The sequence below is a fragment of the Palaemon carinicauda genome, chromosome 15 (assembly GCF_036898095.1).
Source record: "Palaemon carinicauda isolate YSFRI2023 chromosome 15, ASM3689809v2, whole genome shotgun sequence".
In the NCBI taxonomy this organism is placed as follows: Eukaryota; Metazoa; Arthropoda; class Malacostraca; order Decapoda; family Palaemonidae; genus Palaemon; species Palaemon carinicauda.
The window spans coordinates 76,800,654-76,815,204 of NC_090739.1; the positions used below are offsets into that span (position 1 = coordinate 76,800,654).

Consider the following 14,551-nt stretch of genomic DNA (forward strand, 5'->3'; position numbering starts at 1 on the left):
CTAGCAACAACTCCCATCGACCTCTCTCCCAGGTACAGAGAGGAGGACAAGAGACTAGCTTTGCAGCAAGAGGTGTGTCTCTTACTACAAAAGGGAGCGGTAGTCAAAGTCCGGGACCATCAATCCCCGGGCTTCTACAACCGTCTCTTCTTAGTGGCGAAGAAGACAGGAGGGTGGAGGCCGGTGCTAGACGTCAGTGCTCTAAATGTTTTTGTCACAAAGAAGACGTTCACCATGGAGACGACAAAGTCGGTTCTAGCATCGGTCAGGAAGGAAGACTGGATGGTCTCGTTAGACCTAAAGGACGCTTACTTTCACGTCCCCATCCACTTAGATTCCCAACCTTTTCTAAGGTTCGTGTTCGGGAAGGTTGTATACCAATTCCAAGCCCTGTGCTTTGGCCTAAGCACGGCACCTCTTGTTTTTACGAAACTGATGAGGAATATTGCCAAATTCCTACATTTAGCAGACATCAGAGCCTCCCTCTATTTGGACGACTGGCTTCTAAGAGCTTCGTCAAGTCGTCGCTGTCTGGAGAATCTAAAGTGGACTCTGGATCTGACCAAAGAATTGGGTCTCCTGGTCAATATGGAAAAGTCTCAACTCGTCCCATCCCAAACTATAGTGTACCTAGGAATGGAGATTCAGAGTCAAGCTTTTCGGGCTTTTCCGTCGGCCCCCAGAATCAGACAAGCCCAAGAATGCATCCAGAACATGCTAAAGAAGGACCGATGTTCAGTCAGACAGTGGATGAGTCTGATAGGGACGCTTTTATCACTGGACCAGTTCATTGCGTTAGGGAGACTCCACCTCCGACCCCTTCAATTTCACTTAGCTGTTCACTGGAGAAAGGACAAGACGCTAGAAGCGGTCTCGATCCCTATTTCCGAGAAGATCAAGTCGTCACTGACTTGGTGGAAGGACAACATTCTCCTCAAGGAGGGTCTGCCACTGGCTGTTCAGACCCCCAACCACGTTCTCTTTTCGGACGCATTGGACACGGGCTGGGGTGCGACATTAGACGGTCGGGAATGCTCGGGCACGTGGAATGCGGATCAAAGAGCGTTGCATATCAACTGCAAGGAGCTACTGGCAGTTCATCTGGCCTTGAGAAGCTTCAAGTCCCTCCTTCTAGGCAAGGTGGTGGAGGTGAACTCCGACAACACCACAGCCTTGGCGTACATCTCCAAGCAAGGAGGGACTCATTCGATGACGTTGTACGAGATCGCAAGGGACCTCCTCACCTGGTCAAAAGATCTAAACCTATCTTTAGTAACGAGGTTCATTCAAGGCAACATGAATGTCATGGCAGACCGCCTCAGCCGGAAGGGTCAAATCATCCCAACAGAATGGACCCTTCACAAGGATGTATGCAAGGGACTATGGGCCTTGTGGGGCCAACCTACCATAGATCTATTTGCAACCTCGATGACCAAGAGGCTCCCGATTTATTGCTCACCGATTCCGGACCCAGCAGCAGTTCATATAGATGCCTTTCTTCTGGATTGGTCCCATCTAGACCTTTATGCATTCCCCCCGTTCAAGATTGTCAACAGGGTACTGCAGAAGTTCGCCTCTCACGAAGGGACAAGGTTGACGTTGGTTGCTCCCCTCTGGCCCGCGAGAGAATGGTTCACCGAGGTACTGCAATGGCTAGTAGACGTTCCCAGAACTCTTCCTCTAAGAGTGGACCTTCTGCGTCAGCCGCACGTAAAGAAGGTACACCCAAGCCTCCACGCTCTTCGTCTGACTGCCTTCAGACTATCGAAAGACTCTCGAGAGCTAGAGGCTTTTCGAAGGAGGCAGCCAGAGCGATTGCTAGAGCAAGGAGGACATCCACTCTTAAAGTCTACCAGTCAAAGTGGGAAGTCTTCCGAAGCTGGTGCAAGTCGGTGTCAGTATCCTCAACCAGTACCTCTGTAACTCAGATAGCTGACTTCCTTTTATACCTAAGGAAGGAAAGATCTCTTTCAGCTCCCACGATCAAGGGTTACAGAAGCATGTTGGCAGCAGTCTTCCGTCACAGAGGCTTAGATCTTTCCAACAACAAAGATCTACAGGACCTCCTTAAGTCTTTTGAGACCTCGAAGGAGCGTAGTTTGGCCACTCCAGGTTGGAACTTAGACGTGGTACTAAGATTCCTTATGTCAGAGAGGTTCGAGCCACTTCAATCAGCCTCCTTTAAAGATCTCACTTTGAAGACACTTTTCCTCGTCTGCTTAGCAACAGCTAAAAGAGTCAGTGAGATACACGCCTTCAGCAGGAACATCGGATTTTCATCTGAAACGGCTACATGTTCCTTACAGCTTGGTTTTTTAGCCAAAAACGAACTTCCTTCTCGTCCTTGGCCCAAATCGTTCGATATTCCAAGCCTTTCTAATTTGGTTGGAAATGAACAAGAAAGAGTCCTATGCCCTGTTAGAGCTCTTAAGTACTATTTGAGACGTACTAAACCTTTACGAGGACAGTCGGAAGATTTATGGTGCGCTATTAAGAAACCTTCTTTACCTATGTCGAAGAATGCAGTTTCTTATTATATCAGACTTTTGATTCGAGAAGCTCATTCCCATCTGAATGAGGAGGACCATGCTTTGCTGAAGGTAAGGACACATGAAGTTAGAGCTGTCGCAACTTCAGTAGCCTTCAAACAAAACAGATCTCTGCAGAGTGTAATGGACGCAACCTATTGGAGAAGCAAGTCAGTGTTCGCGTCATTTTACCTTAAAGATGTCCAGTCTCTTTACGAGAACTGCTACACCCTGGGACCATTCGTAGCAGCGAGTGCAGTAGTGGGTGAGGGCTCAACCACTACATTCCCATAATCCCATAACCTTTTTAATCTTTCTCTTGAAATGTTTTTTATTGTTGTTTTTTGGGTTGTCCGGAAGGCTAAGAAGCCTTTCGCATCCTGGTTGATTTGGCGGGTGGTCAAATTCTTTTCTTGAGAAGCGCCTAGATTAGAGGTTTTGATGAGGTCCTTTAGTATAGGTTGCAACCCTTCATACTTCAGCTCCTAGGAGTCGCTCAGCATCCTATGAGGATCGCGAGGCTCAGTAAGGAAGACGTACTTAAAAAGGCAGAGTAATTGTTCAAGTCGACTTCCTTACCAGGTACTTATTGATTTTATGTTTGTTATTTTGAATAACTGCTAAAATGAAATACAAAATACTTAGCTCTTAAATGTAAACATATAATGCTGGTCTCTACCCACCCCCCTGGGTGTGAATCAGCTTATATGATCACCGGCTAAGTTTAATATTGAAAAATGTTATTTTCATTAGTAAAATAAATTTTTGAATATACTTACCCGGTGATCATATATTAAAGGACCCTCCCTTCCTCCCCAATAGAGACCCAGTGGACCGAGGAGAAAATTGGTTCTGTGTTTACTGGGAGTACTTGAGTACCTGCTCGACAGATGGCGCTGTTGATGAACACCCCCTACCTGTATAGCGATCGCTGGCGTATTTTGTCCTTAGGTTTTTCTGTCGGGCAGCAGAGCTGACAGCTTATATGATCACCGGGTAAGTATATTCAAAAATTTATTTTACTAATGAAAATAACATTTTTCCTAACCATACAAACCTTAGCTATTTGAATATATTTGCCCGCCAGCCCTGTCCCCCAAGACAAGTCCTACCTCTAAGTGAAAGTGAAGCATTCACCGGTGTGTGAGGGGGGGAGGGGTAGCTAGCTACCACTCCCCTACCCCCCTGCTAACTAGCACGGGGGTAATACACCCCCCCTAAATTCTAATGGCTCGCCATTTCAGCTACACTAAAAGGTAAACCCAATGTAAATAGCTAAGGTTTGTATGGTTAGGAAAAATACAAATTATCTTCGAATTTGTCATATTAAGGCAAATTAAATCGAAGGTTGCTCCTTGGGATTCTTTGACACAAAAGAACAAAAGAACAGAAATAATTTTAACCAGATTACGAATTGGGCACTCGAGATTGACCCATGAATTTTTAATGAGTACACCTCACGGCACTGTTCCAATGTGCAGTGAGTGTGATACTTTTTTATCTATTAAACATATATTTTCGGTTTGTAAAGTTTTTCAGCAAGAGAGAGAGATATGTTTTGGTCAGAAAACTTTTTCTGACATTTTAACTGAATCAAATAATTTTTCTGTTTCTAGAATTTTAACCTTTTTAGGGAATTCACGTATTATTGATAGAATCTAAATTTTTACCTAAGATTTTTTACTAATTCATTTTAAATTACAGAGATTTAATATATAGTTAATTATTTTTATCACTCAGATTTCATATATATATATATATATATATATATATATATATATATATATATATATATATATATATATATATATATATATATATATATATATATATATATATATATATATATATATATATATATATATATATATATATATATATATATATATATATATATATACAGTATATATATACAGTATATATATATATATATATATATATATATATATATATATATATATATATATATATATATATATATATATATATATATATATATATATATATATCTATCTATCTATTCATCCATCTATTTACCCATATTTAGAATATTTAAAGATTATAAATATATACTGTATATACATATATATCATTTTTTTTTTCAATTTATTTTTTTTCCTTATCAATTGAATTTTGATAATCTTATAATTCTTTATATCCCAATTTTTTTTTCTGGCCAGCCCTGTGAGAGTCAAGCTTGACTCATTGGGCTGGTAAAACTCCTTCTTTTAATAATAATAGTTAAATTTTTAGACTCTCAGAGGGCCAAGTTTATATTATGTTACTATGGTATTTTACACAGTTTACTTAGTGGTAAACTGAATTGTTATCATGATTATTTATAATACAGTATAAATTTTGTAAGTGCTAAGGAATGATATGTACTATGTGACTCCTCGTAGTCCTATCTTATCAGATATACATTGAAACCTTTTCAGAAATAGATATGATGTGTACTTTACATATGATAACATTAGTTAGTGGAGAAGCCCAGGAGAATACACACGCAGTTAGTAATTGAATTTTACGTTATATCTAAGAATTTCATACTCTCAGTTTGGATAGATGTATAGTTGGAACAACATACATTATTAGGTGGTATAGTAAAGTGTATGTTTAAATTCTTAAAAATTGTCTGTGAAGTGCCCAGGCATTGTGAGTGTATTTGGCTTCGTGAATCTTCGATCTGTCTAGTTGATACTATTTACTGTTGAATAATGAATTCCATAGGAAGTTCTATGACTCATGTTTAAAACTTTGTTATTTAAGGGAAAAATTATTTTCTTGTATTATACTCTGATCCTACAGAATAATGCACTAAATTACTATACAGTATTAATTAATACAGTACAACCATTAAGTATAGTTATGTGAAACAATGTCAAGCATATATTTTTAAAACAAACTGGTACATATTATATAGTTACCAGTACTTATAAATGCACAAGGTACTTATAAATGGCAGAAGGTTAACGGATTGGTTTTTAGGCGATAGACAAGATGTCTTTTTCAGCTTCAATTCCTGATGCTTGGCGCCTGATCTTACTGGAATTAGTATGGGCCTGCAGAGGTAACTTTCCTTAGTTAGATAGACACTGCGTATCACAATGAACTGGCTATCCTTTGATGAATCTAGCCAATAAATTCTTTATGGATTTAGTCAGTCTATGGAAAGAGAAAATGACAGAATGGTCCCCATTCCGGCGTAGCGAGGTGCTAAGAATCTACCACTTTTTAGATACAGTACTAAACAAAAATTGAAAATTGGTACTTGGAATGTTAGAACCATGAATCAAATTGGGAAGTTACAGCAAGTGGAGAAGGAATTTATGAAATATAGTTTGAATATCTATGAATTTATGAAATATAGTTTGAATATCTTGGTTGTAAGTGAAACACGTAAGGGGATAGGTAAGGAAAGCTTAGAGCATGGTAATATATATATATATATATATATATATATATATATATATATATATATATATATATATATATATATATATATATATATATATATATATATATATATATATATATATATATATATATATGTAAATATATATATATATATATATATATATATATATATATATATATATATATATATATATTATTATTATTATTATTATTATTACTCGCTAAGCTACAACCCAGTTGGAAAAGCAGGATGCTATAAGTCCAGGGACCCCAACAGGGAAAATAGCTCAATGAGGAAAGGAAAAAAGGAAAAATAAAACATTTTAAGAATAGCAACAACATTGAAATAAATATTTCCTATATAAACTATAAAGATTATAGCAAAACAAGAAAGAGAGAAATTAGATTGAATAGCGTGCCCGAGTGTACCCTCAAGCAAGAGAACTCTAACCCAAGACAATGGAAAACCATGGTACAGAGGCTATGACACTACCCAAGACTAGAGAACACTGGTTTGATTTTGGAGTGTCCTTCTCCTAGGAGAGCTGCTTACCACAGCTAAAGAGTCTCTTCTACCCTTACCAAGAGGAAAGTAGCCACTGAACTATTACAGTGCAGTAGTTAACCCCTTGGGTGAAGAATTTTTTTTAGTAATCTCAGTGTTGTCAGGTGTATGAGGAGAGAGGAGAATCTGTAAAGAATATGCCAGACTATTCGGTGTATGTGTAGGCAAAGGGAAAGTGAACTGTAACCAGAGATAAAGATCCAATGTAGTACTGTCTACCCAGTCAAAGGACCCCATAACTCTAGCGGTAGTATCTCAACGGGTGGCTAGTGCCCTGGCCAACCTACTACCTACTATATATATAGATATATATAGATAAATAGATAGATACATACATATACATATACAGTATATATATTTATATATATATATATATATATATATATATATATATATATATATATATATATATATATATATATATATATATATATACTGTATATATATATATAGATAGATAGACGCAAAGGGCCTCAGTTAGATTTCACCAGTCGTCTCTCTCTTGAGCTTTTAATTCAATACTTCTCCATCATCATCTCCTACTTTGTGCTTTATAGTCCTAAGACATGTAGGCCTGGGTCTTCCAATATATCTAGTGCCTTGTGGAGCCCAGTTAAACGTTTGGTGTACTAATCTCTCTTGGGGAGTGCGAAGAGCATGCCCAAACCATCTCCATCTACCCTTCATCGTGATCTCATCCACATATGGTACTCGAGTAATCTCTCATAGTTTCATTTCTAATCCTGTTCTGCCTTTTAGCTCCCAATATTCTTCTGAGGACTTTATTCTCAAATCTACTAAATCTATTGGAGATTGTTTCATTGTCATTCCATGAGTCATGTCCAAAGAGTAACACCGATCTCACTAAACTGATATATAGTCTGATTTTTATATGAAATTTTAGGTATTCTGATTTTTATATGAAATTTTAGGTGATTTGATTTTCAAATTATACTTATCCTAGCCATTGTCTGATTTGCTTTTTGCAATGTTTCACTGAACTCTAATTCTAAAGACCCTGTTTTGGAGATCATTGTTCCTAAATACTTAAATGATTCTACTTCATTAATCCCTTCTCCTTCCAATGATATTTCATCTTCCATTGTATACTCTGTTCTCATCATCTCTGTCTTTCTTCTCTTTATCTTCAGCCTCACCTCACGTGATATTTCATGCATTCTGGTAAGCAAGCATTGCAAATCCTGTGGTGTTCTGCTAAGAAGGACAGCATCATTAGCATACTCTAGGTCTGCTAAATTCCTATCACTAATCCAGTCCAAACATTCTCCACCATCTCTGACTGTTCTACGCATTACAAAGTCCATGTGGAGGATAAACAACATAGGTGACAACACATTCCCTTGGAGTACTTTGCTGTTCACTTGAAATTCACTTGATAAGACTCAATTAACATTAACTTTGCACTTGCTATGCTCATGAACTGACTTAATCAAATTTACATATTTAAGAGGAATTCCATAATAATGCAGGACTCTCCACAAAATTGGCCGGTGCACACTGTCAAAGGCTTTTTCATAGTCCACAAATACCATCAAAAGGGCATTTCTATATTCTACGCATTGCTGTATAACATGTCTCAAAATGAAAATTTGGTCAGTGCAACTTCTACCTTTTACTAAATCCTGCTTGTTCATCTTTCAGTTTTTTATCAATCTTTCTCTCCAGTCTTTTAAGAATAAGCATACTTTATATTTTAAATATTTAACTTAGCCGGTGAATATATAATAGCTGCAACTCTGCGGCTCGACAGAAAACACACTCAAAAAACTCGCGAGCGATCGCTATGAAGGTTGCGGGTGTGCCCACCAGCGCCAACTGTCGGCCAGATACCACTCTTGCATGTAAACAAAACCTTCAATTCTTCTCTGTCGACGTTGACCACAAGACGTATCAGTACTCGCTGTAGAACCTGGAGTTTTCTCAACATATTTGGTGAAGTACTTCATTTTGGTTTGAGCTTTCGCAGTGCAGGTGTTTTATCTTCATCTTAAATCTTGAACTCGTTTTTGGATAGATTTAATTTTTGATGACAAGAGAGAGAGTATGGACTTTCTTTGACTTTTAAATGGCCGACCCTTCCCTTAGACGGAAGTGTGTTTTAGGCTTTTAGCAATTATCTTATCACGTTATAAATTGATTATAGATTTTCCTCTATATATTTTATATCTCAACCGCCTTTATTAGGCCTCTTCGATTAGCTTTCCATTTATAATAAACATCAAAATAAATTTTAATGATTTGTTTATATGCGACCTTTCCTGAGAGTAGGCGGTCCTAACTTGGAGACCGAAGTTAAACAACGTTGAGCCCTTTTCAATCGTAAATAACTTTTACAGAGCTAATGATTTAAAACTTATTAAATGAAATATTTTTAGTAAATATTTTACGATAGTTTTTTTCTTTGAATAGTCTTCGCTCTGTTTCAAAGATGAACTAACGTTTAGTTTATTTATGCTACGCAGTTTGCGCTCTATCGTTACGATAGAGAGAGAGAGTATCACGGTTTCACTTTGCAGAAAGAGTAAATCGATTCTGACGTTTTGTTCTTTTTTCTTTCAAAGCTTAAATGTTTTAAAGACTATTTTAAAGGAGCTTTTAATTGAAAAACCTTTCAGTTTTTTCCTTTGGTCAAATAACCTGTTTATTGATGAAGGGTAAGTGGGCTCTTCTCTTCGATGCGAAATCGAGAGAGAGAGAGAGAGAGAGAGAGAGAGAGAGAGAGAGAGAGAGAGAGAGAGAGAGAGAGAGAGAGACGGAGAGAGAGAGAGGAGAGAGAACGTTCCGATCTTTATCTCGTCCCAAGCGAGTAACGTTGGTCTCGAGTTACTCTCGTCCCTAGTCTCTGTACGGGGAGAAAGGATAAAACGTTTTTAGTTTTTATTCTCGTCCCAAGGCACTGTACGGTGAGAGATTGAAAACGTAGTTTTGAATGAACTAGTGTTTAGTCTCTTCCCCAGCCACTGATTTTTTTTATCTTAAAATATGTTTACTGTTTTTTGCTGGTATTAATGTGCTTACATTATACGACTGATTTCGCAATTACAACCTTTTGATGAGGGTAGAATTGCGTGCTTCAGGTAGAAATCAGTTTTATTCATACCTAATGTGAATTGTTAAAAAATTCGATTTCAGTGAAATAAGTGCAAAACAGAAAATCGTAGTGATAAAGTGATATTGCGCAAAGTGTTATCAGTGTTGCGACCGAGGGTTCGTCTGTTCGTGCCTGTCGTTCGCCTAGTCCGGGACCTCTTGCAAGCTCCCAAGCCCAGGGGAGAAGTAATGTCGTACGACTTATGGGTTCGAGAGGCCTTGATCAGCGAACAGACGTTCCCTCTATGGTATCAGGTGTATCTTACCAAGATCACCCCTACCATAAGGCGAGAGAGACGATTTTCTCCTCGTCATCCGAAGGCTTTTCGCATAAGAAACCGTGGAACAAGGTTTCGAGGCCCTTTAAGCGAAAGTCAGTCCTTTCAGGACAGGTCCAGCGTCCTGGTTTTAACTATTAGGACAGCTCTGACCCTATGCAGTCATCGGAAGACTGCTCGCCGCCTAACAAAAGCGCAACACAGACTCCGAGAGTCTTTTTGTAGGCAAGGTTTTGCGGTCACAGACGTTACCCTCGTCTCTTACCGCAACCATTCCCGTTGATCCTAAATGGGTTGTACGGCAAGACATGCAGAATAAGCTTGCCTCCCTTATGGAAGACTATTCTGCCGATAAGTCCGTTGAGCCTAGCCGTTTATCTCATCGAGATCCTGGCCTTCAGCCACCCTAACGTTCCTTTGTGCGTCCTGTTGACGTTGGCGTAGCCAAGTCACGTCAGTCAGGTTGTTTAGAACCACACTCGATGCGGTCTCGTGTGGATTTTCAGCCACATTTGGACGTTAGGCCACTTGCTGATGCTCCTGTTGACGTTCAGGACGTTCGCCAACAATCGGAGTTGACTTGTTTTGACGCTGAGCGTCAACCTCCGCATTCTAGAGTTGTTTTGACTGCTCAGTCTAGGCGGTCAAAGCAGTCTCGAGTGGACGCTCTGCGTCCTCACGCACCTGTTGTTGTTGACAGTTCACAGACTGTCAAGCAGTTACATGACGTTGCATCCTAGTCCGCTACTAATGCACCAGTGTGTGTGGACTCTGCTTGTAAAGCATTGCCACCACGGTAGGTCTCTCCCTTGCTTGAGACTCGGCTATTGTCGGACAAGGTTCCTTCAGATGAGGAAGTTGCTGTTCCCCCTCCTACTGATATTCCCTTGAGGACTCTGTCAGACGGAGAGGAGCCTGAAGCTGCTTATCCCTCTATGGACTTTAAATAAATCATGCTGATTTTTAAGGATCTTTGTCCGGATCTTTTTGTAACTGCTGCTCCTCGTTCGCCTAAACGTCAAAGCTTACACTAGGCCTAGCTACTTCGAAGCCGTTGTTTTATAAGCTAGTGCTCTCTCGCTCTTCTAAGAGAGCTTTACGTTTGCTAGGCGACTGGTTTATCACCAGGAGGAGTTTGGGGGAGACAGCCTTTGCTTTCCCTTCTTTTAAACTGGCTTATAGAGCGAGAGTCTGATATGACACTAGAGAAGTTCTCGGCTTGGGAGTTCCTGCCTCTGCCCAGATAGACTTCTCAAACCTCATAGACTCTCCCTGGCGCCTGGCCATGAGACGCTCCAAGATTTTACAGGTCGACTTCACAGCTATTTTCAAGCCTTTGAAGTTTTGCTGTACAATTATGTTATGCATAAACAAGGCTTTCAGGGATGGCTCCAATGATCTGACAGCCACGTTCTCTGCAGGAACAAGTCGCTCAGGGATGGCTCCAATGATTTGGCAGCCATGTTCACTGCAGGAGTACGTAAGAGGCAAGTGCGCTCAATGTGTTCATTGTCAAGACAAACTTCACGATGAAGTCTACCAGGCTGTCTTGACAGCATTTATGGAAGGCGACTGGATGGTCTCTCTCGACCTTCAGGAGGCATGCTTCCACATTCCTATACACCCGGATTCCCAACCGTTTCTGAGGTTTGTTTACAGGAATGTGGGGTACCAGTTTCGAGCCCTGTGCTTTGGCCTCAGTCCTGCGCCTCTCTTGTTTACGAGGCTCATGAGGAATGTGGCAAAATCCCTTCATCTATCGGGGATCCGAGCCTCCCTGTACTCGGACGACTGGCTTCTCAGAGCATCGTCCAGTCTTCGCTGTCTGCAGGATCTACATTGGACGTTGAGTCTGGCCAGGGAGTTGGGACTTTTGGTCAACCTAAAAGCCCCAACTGATCCCATCCCAGATTATTCTATATTTGGGGATGGAGGTTCGCAGTCAAGCCCTGCTCGAAGTCCAACTAATGCTGAAACGAAACGTTTATTCAGTCAGGAGTTGGAACAGTCTCGTAGGGACTCTCTCATCCCTGGAGTAGTTTGTCTCACTAGGGAGACTACACCTTCTGCCTCTCCGGTTCCATCTAGCCTCTCACTGGAACTAGGACAAGACATTAGATACGGTATCATTCCCAGTCTCCGAACCAGTAAAGGCATGCCTGAAATGGTGGGACAGCAATATCAGTCTGAGAGAGGGACTATCCCTAGCAGTCAAGAACCCAAACCACGTGTTATCCTCAGACGCGTCGGATTTGGGTTGGGGTGCGACCCTGGACGGTCGGGAATGCTCGGGTCTGTGGACCTTATGTCAGAAGAGCATGCACATCAATGGCAAGGAGCTATTAGCAGTCCACTTGGCCTTGATGATATTAGAAAGCTTCTTCGAAACTTAGTGGTAGAGGCAACTCAGACAACACCACAACTTTGGCGTACATCTCCAAGCAAGGAGGCACACACTCCTTCACGCTGCTCGAGATCGCAAGGGACCTTCTCTTATGGTCAAGAATTCGAGGCATCTCCCTGTTGACGAGATTCATCCAGGGGGACTTGAACGTCTTGGCAGACTGTCTCAGTCGGAGGGGTCAGGTGATACCCACGGAATGGACCCTCCACAAGGACGTGGGCAAGAGTCTTTGGGCTACTTGGGGTCAACCCACCATAGACCTCTTTGCCTCCTCGTTGACCAAAAGGTTACCAATCTATTGCTCTCCAGTCCTAGATACAGAAGCAATCTACATAGACGCGTTTCTACTGGATTGGTCTTTTCTGGACTTATATGCATTCCCACCATTCAAGATAGTCAACAAGGTACTGCAGAAGTTCGCCTCTCACGAAGGGACAAGGTTGACGTTGGTTGCTACCCTCTGGCCCGCGAGAGAGTGGTGCACCGAGGTACTTCAATGGCTGGTAGACTTTCCAAGAAGTCTTCCTCTAACGGTAGATCTGTTACGTCAGCCCCACGTAAAGAATGTCCATCAAAGCCTCCCCGCTCTTCTTCTGACTTCCTTCAGACTATCGAAAGACTCTCAAGAGCTAGAGGCTTTTCGAAGAAGGCAGCCAGTGCGATTGCAAGAGCTAGGAGAGCTTCTACCATTAGAGTATACCAGTCGAAGTGGGAAGTCTTTCGAGACTGGTGCAAGTCAGCATCTGTGTCCTCGTCCAGTACCTCTGTAGCCCAAATCGCAGATTTTCTTTTACATCTGAGAAAGGTTCACTCCCTTTCAGCTCCCACGATTAAGGGCTACAGGAGCATATTGGGTTCGGTCTTTCGACATAGAGGCTTAGATCTTTCCAACAATAAAGATCTCCAAGATCTCCTTAAGTCTTTCGAGACCTCTAAGGAACGTCGTTTGGCAACTCCTGGATGGAACTTAGACGTGGTCCTAAGGTTCCTCATGTCAGACAGGTTTGAGCCATTACATTCAGCCTCCCTGAAGGATCTCACCCTCAAGACACTTTTCCTAGTGTGCTTGGCTTCGGCTAAAAGGGTCAGTGAACTTCAAGCCTTCAGTAAGAACATCGGCTTTTCTACAGAAAAAAGCCACTTGTTCACTTCAACTTGGTTTCCTGGCCAAAAAAATGAACTGCCTTCTCGTCCTTGGCCTAAATCTTTTGATATTCCTTGCTTATCAGAGATCGTAGGCAACGAACTGGAAAGAGTATTATGTCCTGTTAGAGCTCTTAAGTTCGATTTAGCTCGTACTGAGTCATTACGAGGGAAATCTGAGGCATTATGGTGCTCAGTTAAGAAACCTTCATTGCCTATGTCAAGGAATGCTTTATCATATTTTATCAGATTTTTTTAATACGAGAAGCTCATTCTCACTTGAATGAGAAAGACCGATGTTTGCTTAAGGTTAAGACGCACGAAGTTAGAGATATAGCAACCTCCGTGGCCTTCAAGCAAAGTAAATCTCTGCAAAGTATTATGGACGCGGCTTTTTGGAGAAGCAAGTCAGTATTCGCGTCATTTTACTTAAAAGATGTCCAGACTCTTTACGAGGACTGCTACACACTGGGTCCATTCGTTGCAGCGAGTGCAGTAGTGGGTGAGGGTTCTACCACTACACTTCCCTAATTCCAATATCCTTTTAATCTGTCTCTTGAAATGTTTTTAATATTGTTTTATGGGTTGTTCGGAAGGCTAAGAAGCCTTTCGCATCCTGGTTGATTTGGCGGGTGGTCAAAGTCATTTCTTGAGAGTGCCCAGATTAGGGGTTTGATGAGGTCCTGTTGTATGGGTTGTAACCCTTGATACTTCAGCTCCTGGGAGTCTTTCAGCATCCTAAGAGGATCGCTGGGCTCCGTGAGTAAGACAGACTTACAAGGCAGAGTAATCGTCTAAGTCAACTTCCTTACCAGGTACCTATATATTTTGGTTTTGTTATATTGATAACTGTCTAAATGAAAAAACTCTTAGCTTATACGCTGTAAACTTAATTAACTCTGGTCTCTACCCACCGCCTTGGGTGTGAATCAGCTATTATATATTCACCGGCTAAGTTAAATATTTAAAAATGATATTTTAATTATAAAATAAATTTTTGAATATACTTACCCGGTGAATATATAAATTAAATGACCCTCCCTTCCTCCCCAATAGAGACGCAGCGGGACGAGAAGAATTGAAGGTTTTGTTTACATGCAAGAGT

The 14,551-nt window shown here is 40.8% G+C and overlaps 1 protein-coding gene across 7 annotated transcripts in view; it reads left to right on the top strand.

Moving 5' to 3' along the window:
- LOC137654679 (high affinity copper uptake protein 1-like) overlaps positions 1-14,551 on the top strand; it is a 206,114-nt gene that overhangs the window by 42,999 nt on the left and 148,564 nt on the right. For 2 of the 7 annotated variants that reach the window (XM_068388541.1, XM_068388548.1), the window contains exon 1: positions 4,981-5,037. The exons of 2 other annotated variants lie outside the window; for them this stretch is intronic. In XM_068388541.1, coding sequence (XP_068244642.1) covers positions 4,993-5,037 — 45 coding nt within the window. In that variant the 5' untranslated portion in view covers positions 4,981-4,992. Of the gene's footprint in view, positions 1-4,980; positions 5,038-5,070; positions 5,139-7,724; positions 7,856-14,551 lie in introns of those variants that run through there. 3 more of the 7 variants (XM_068388543.1, XM_068388547.1, XM_068388544.1) reach the window with 3 other exon arrangements.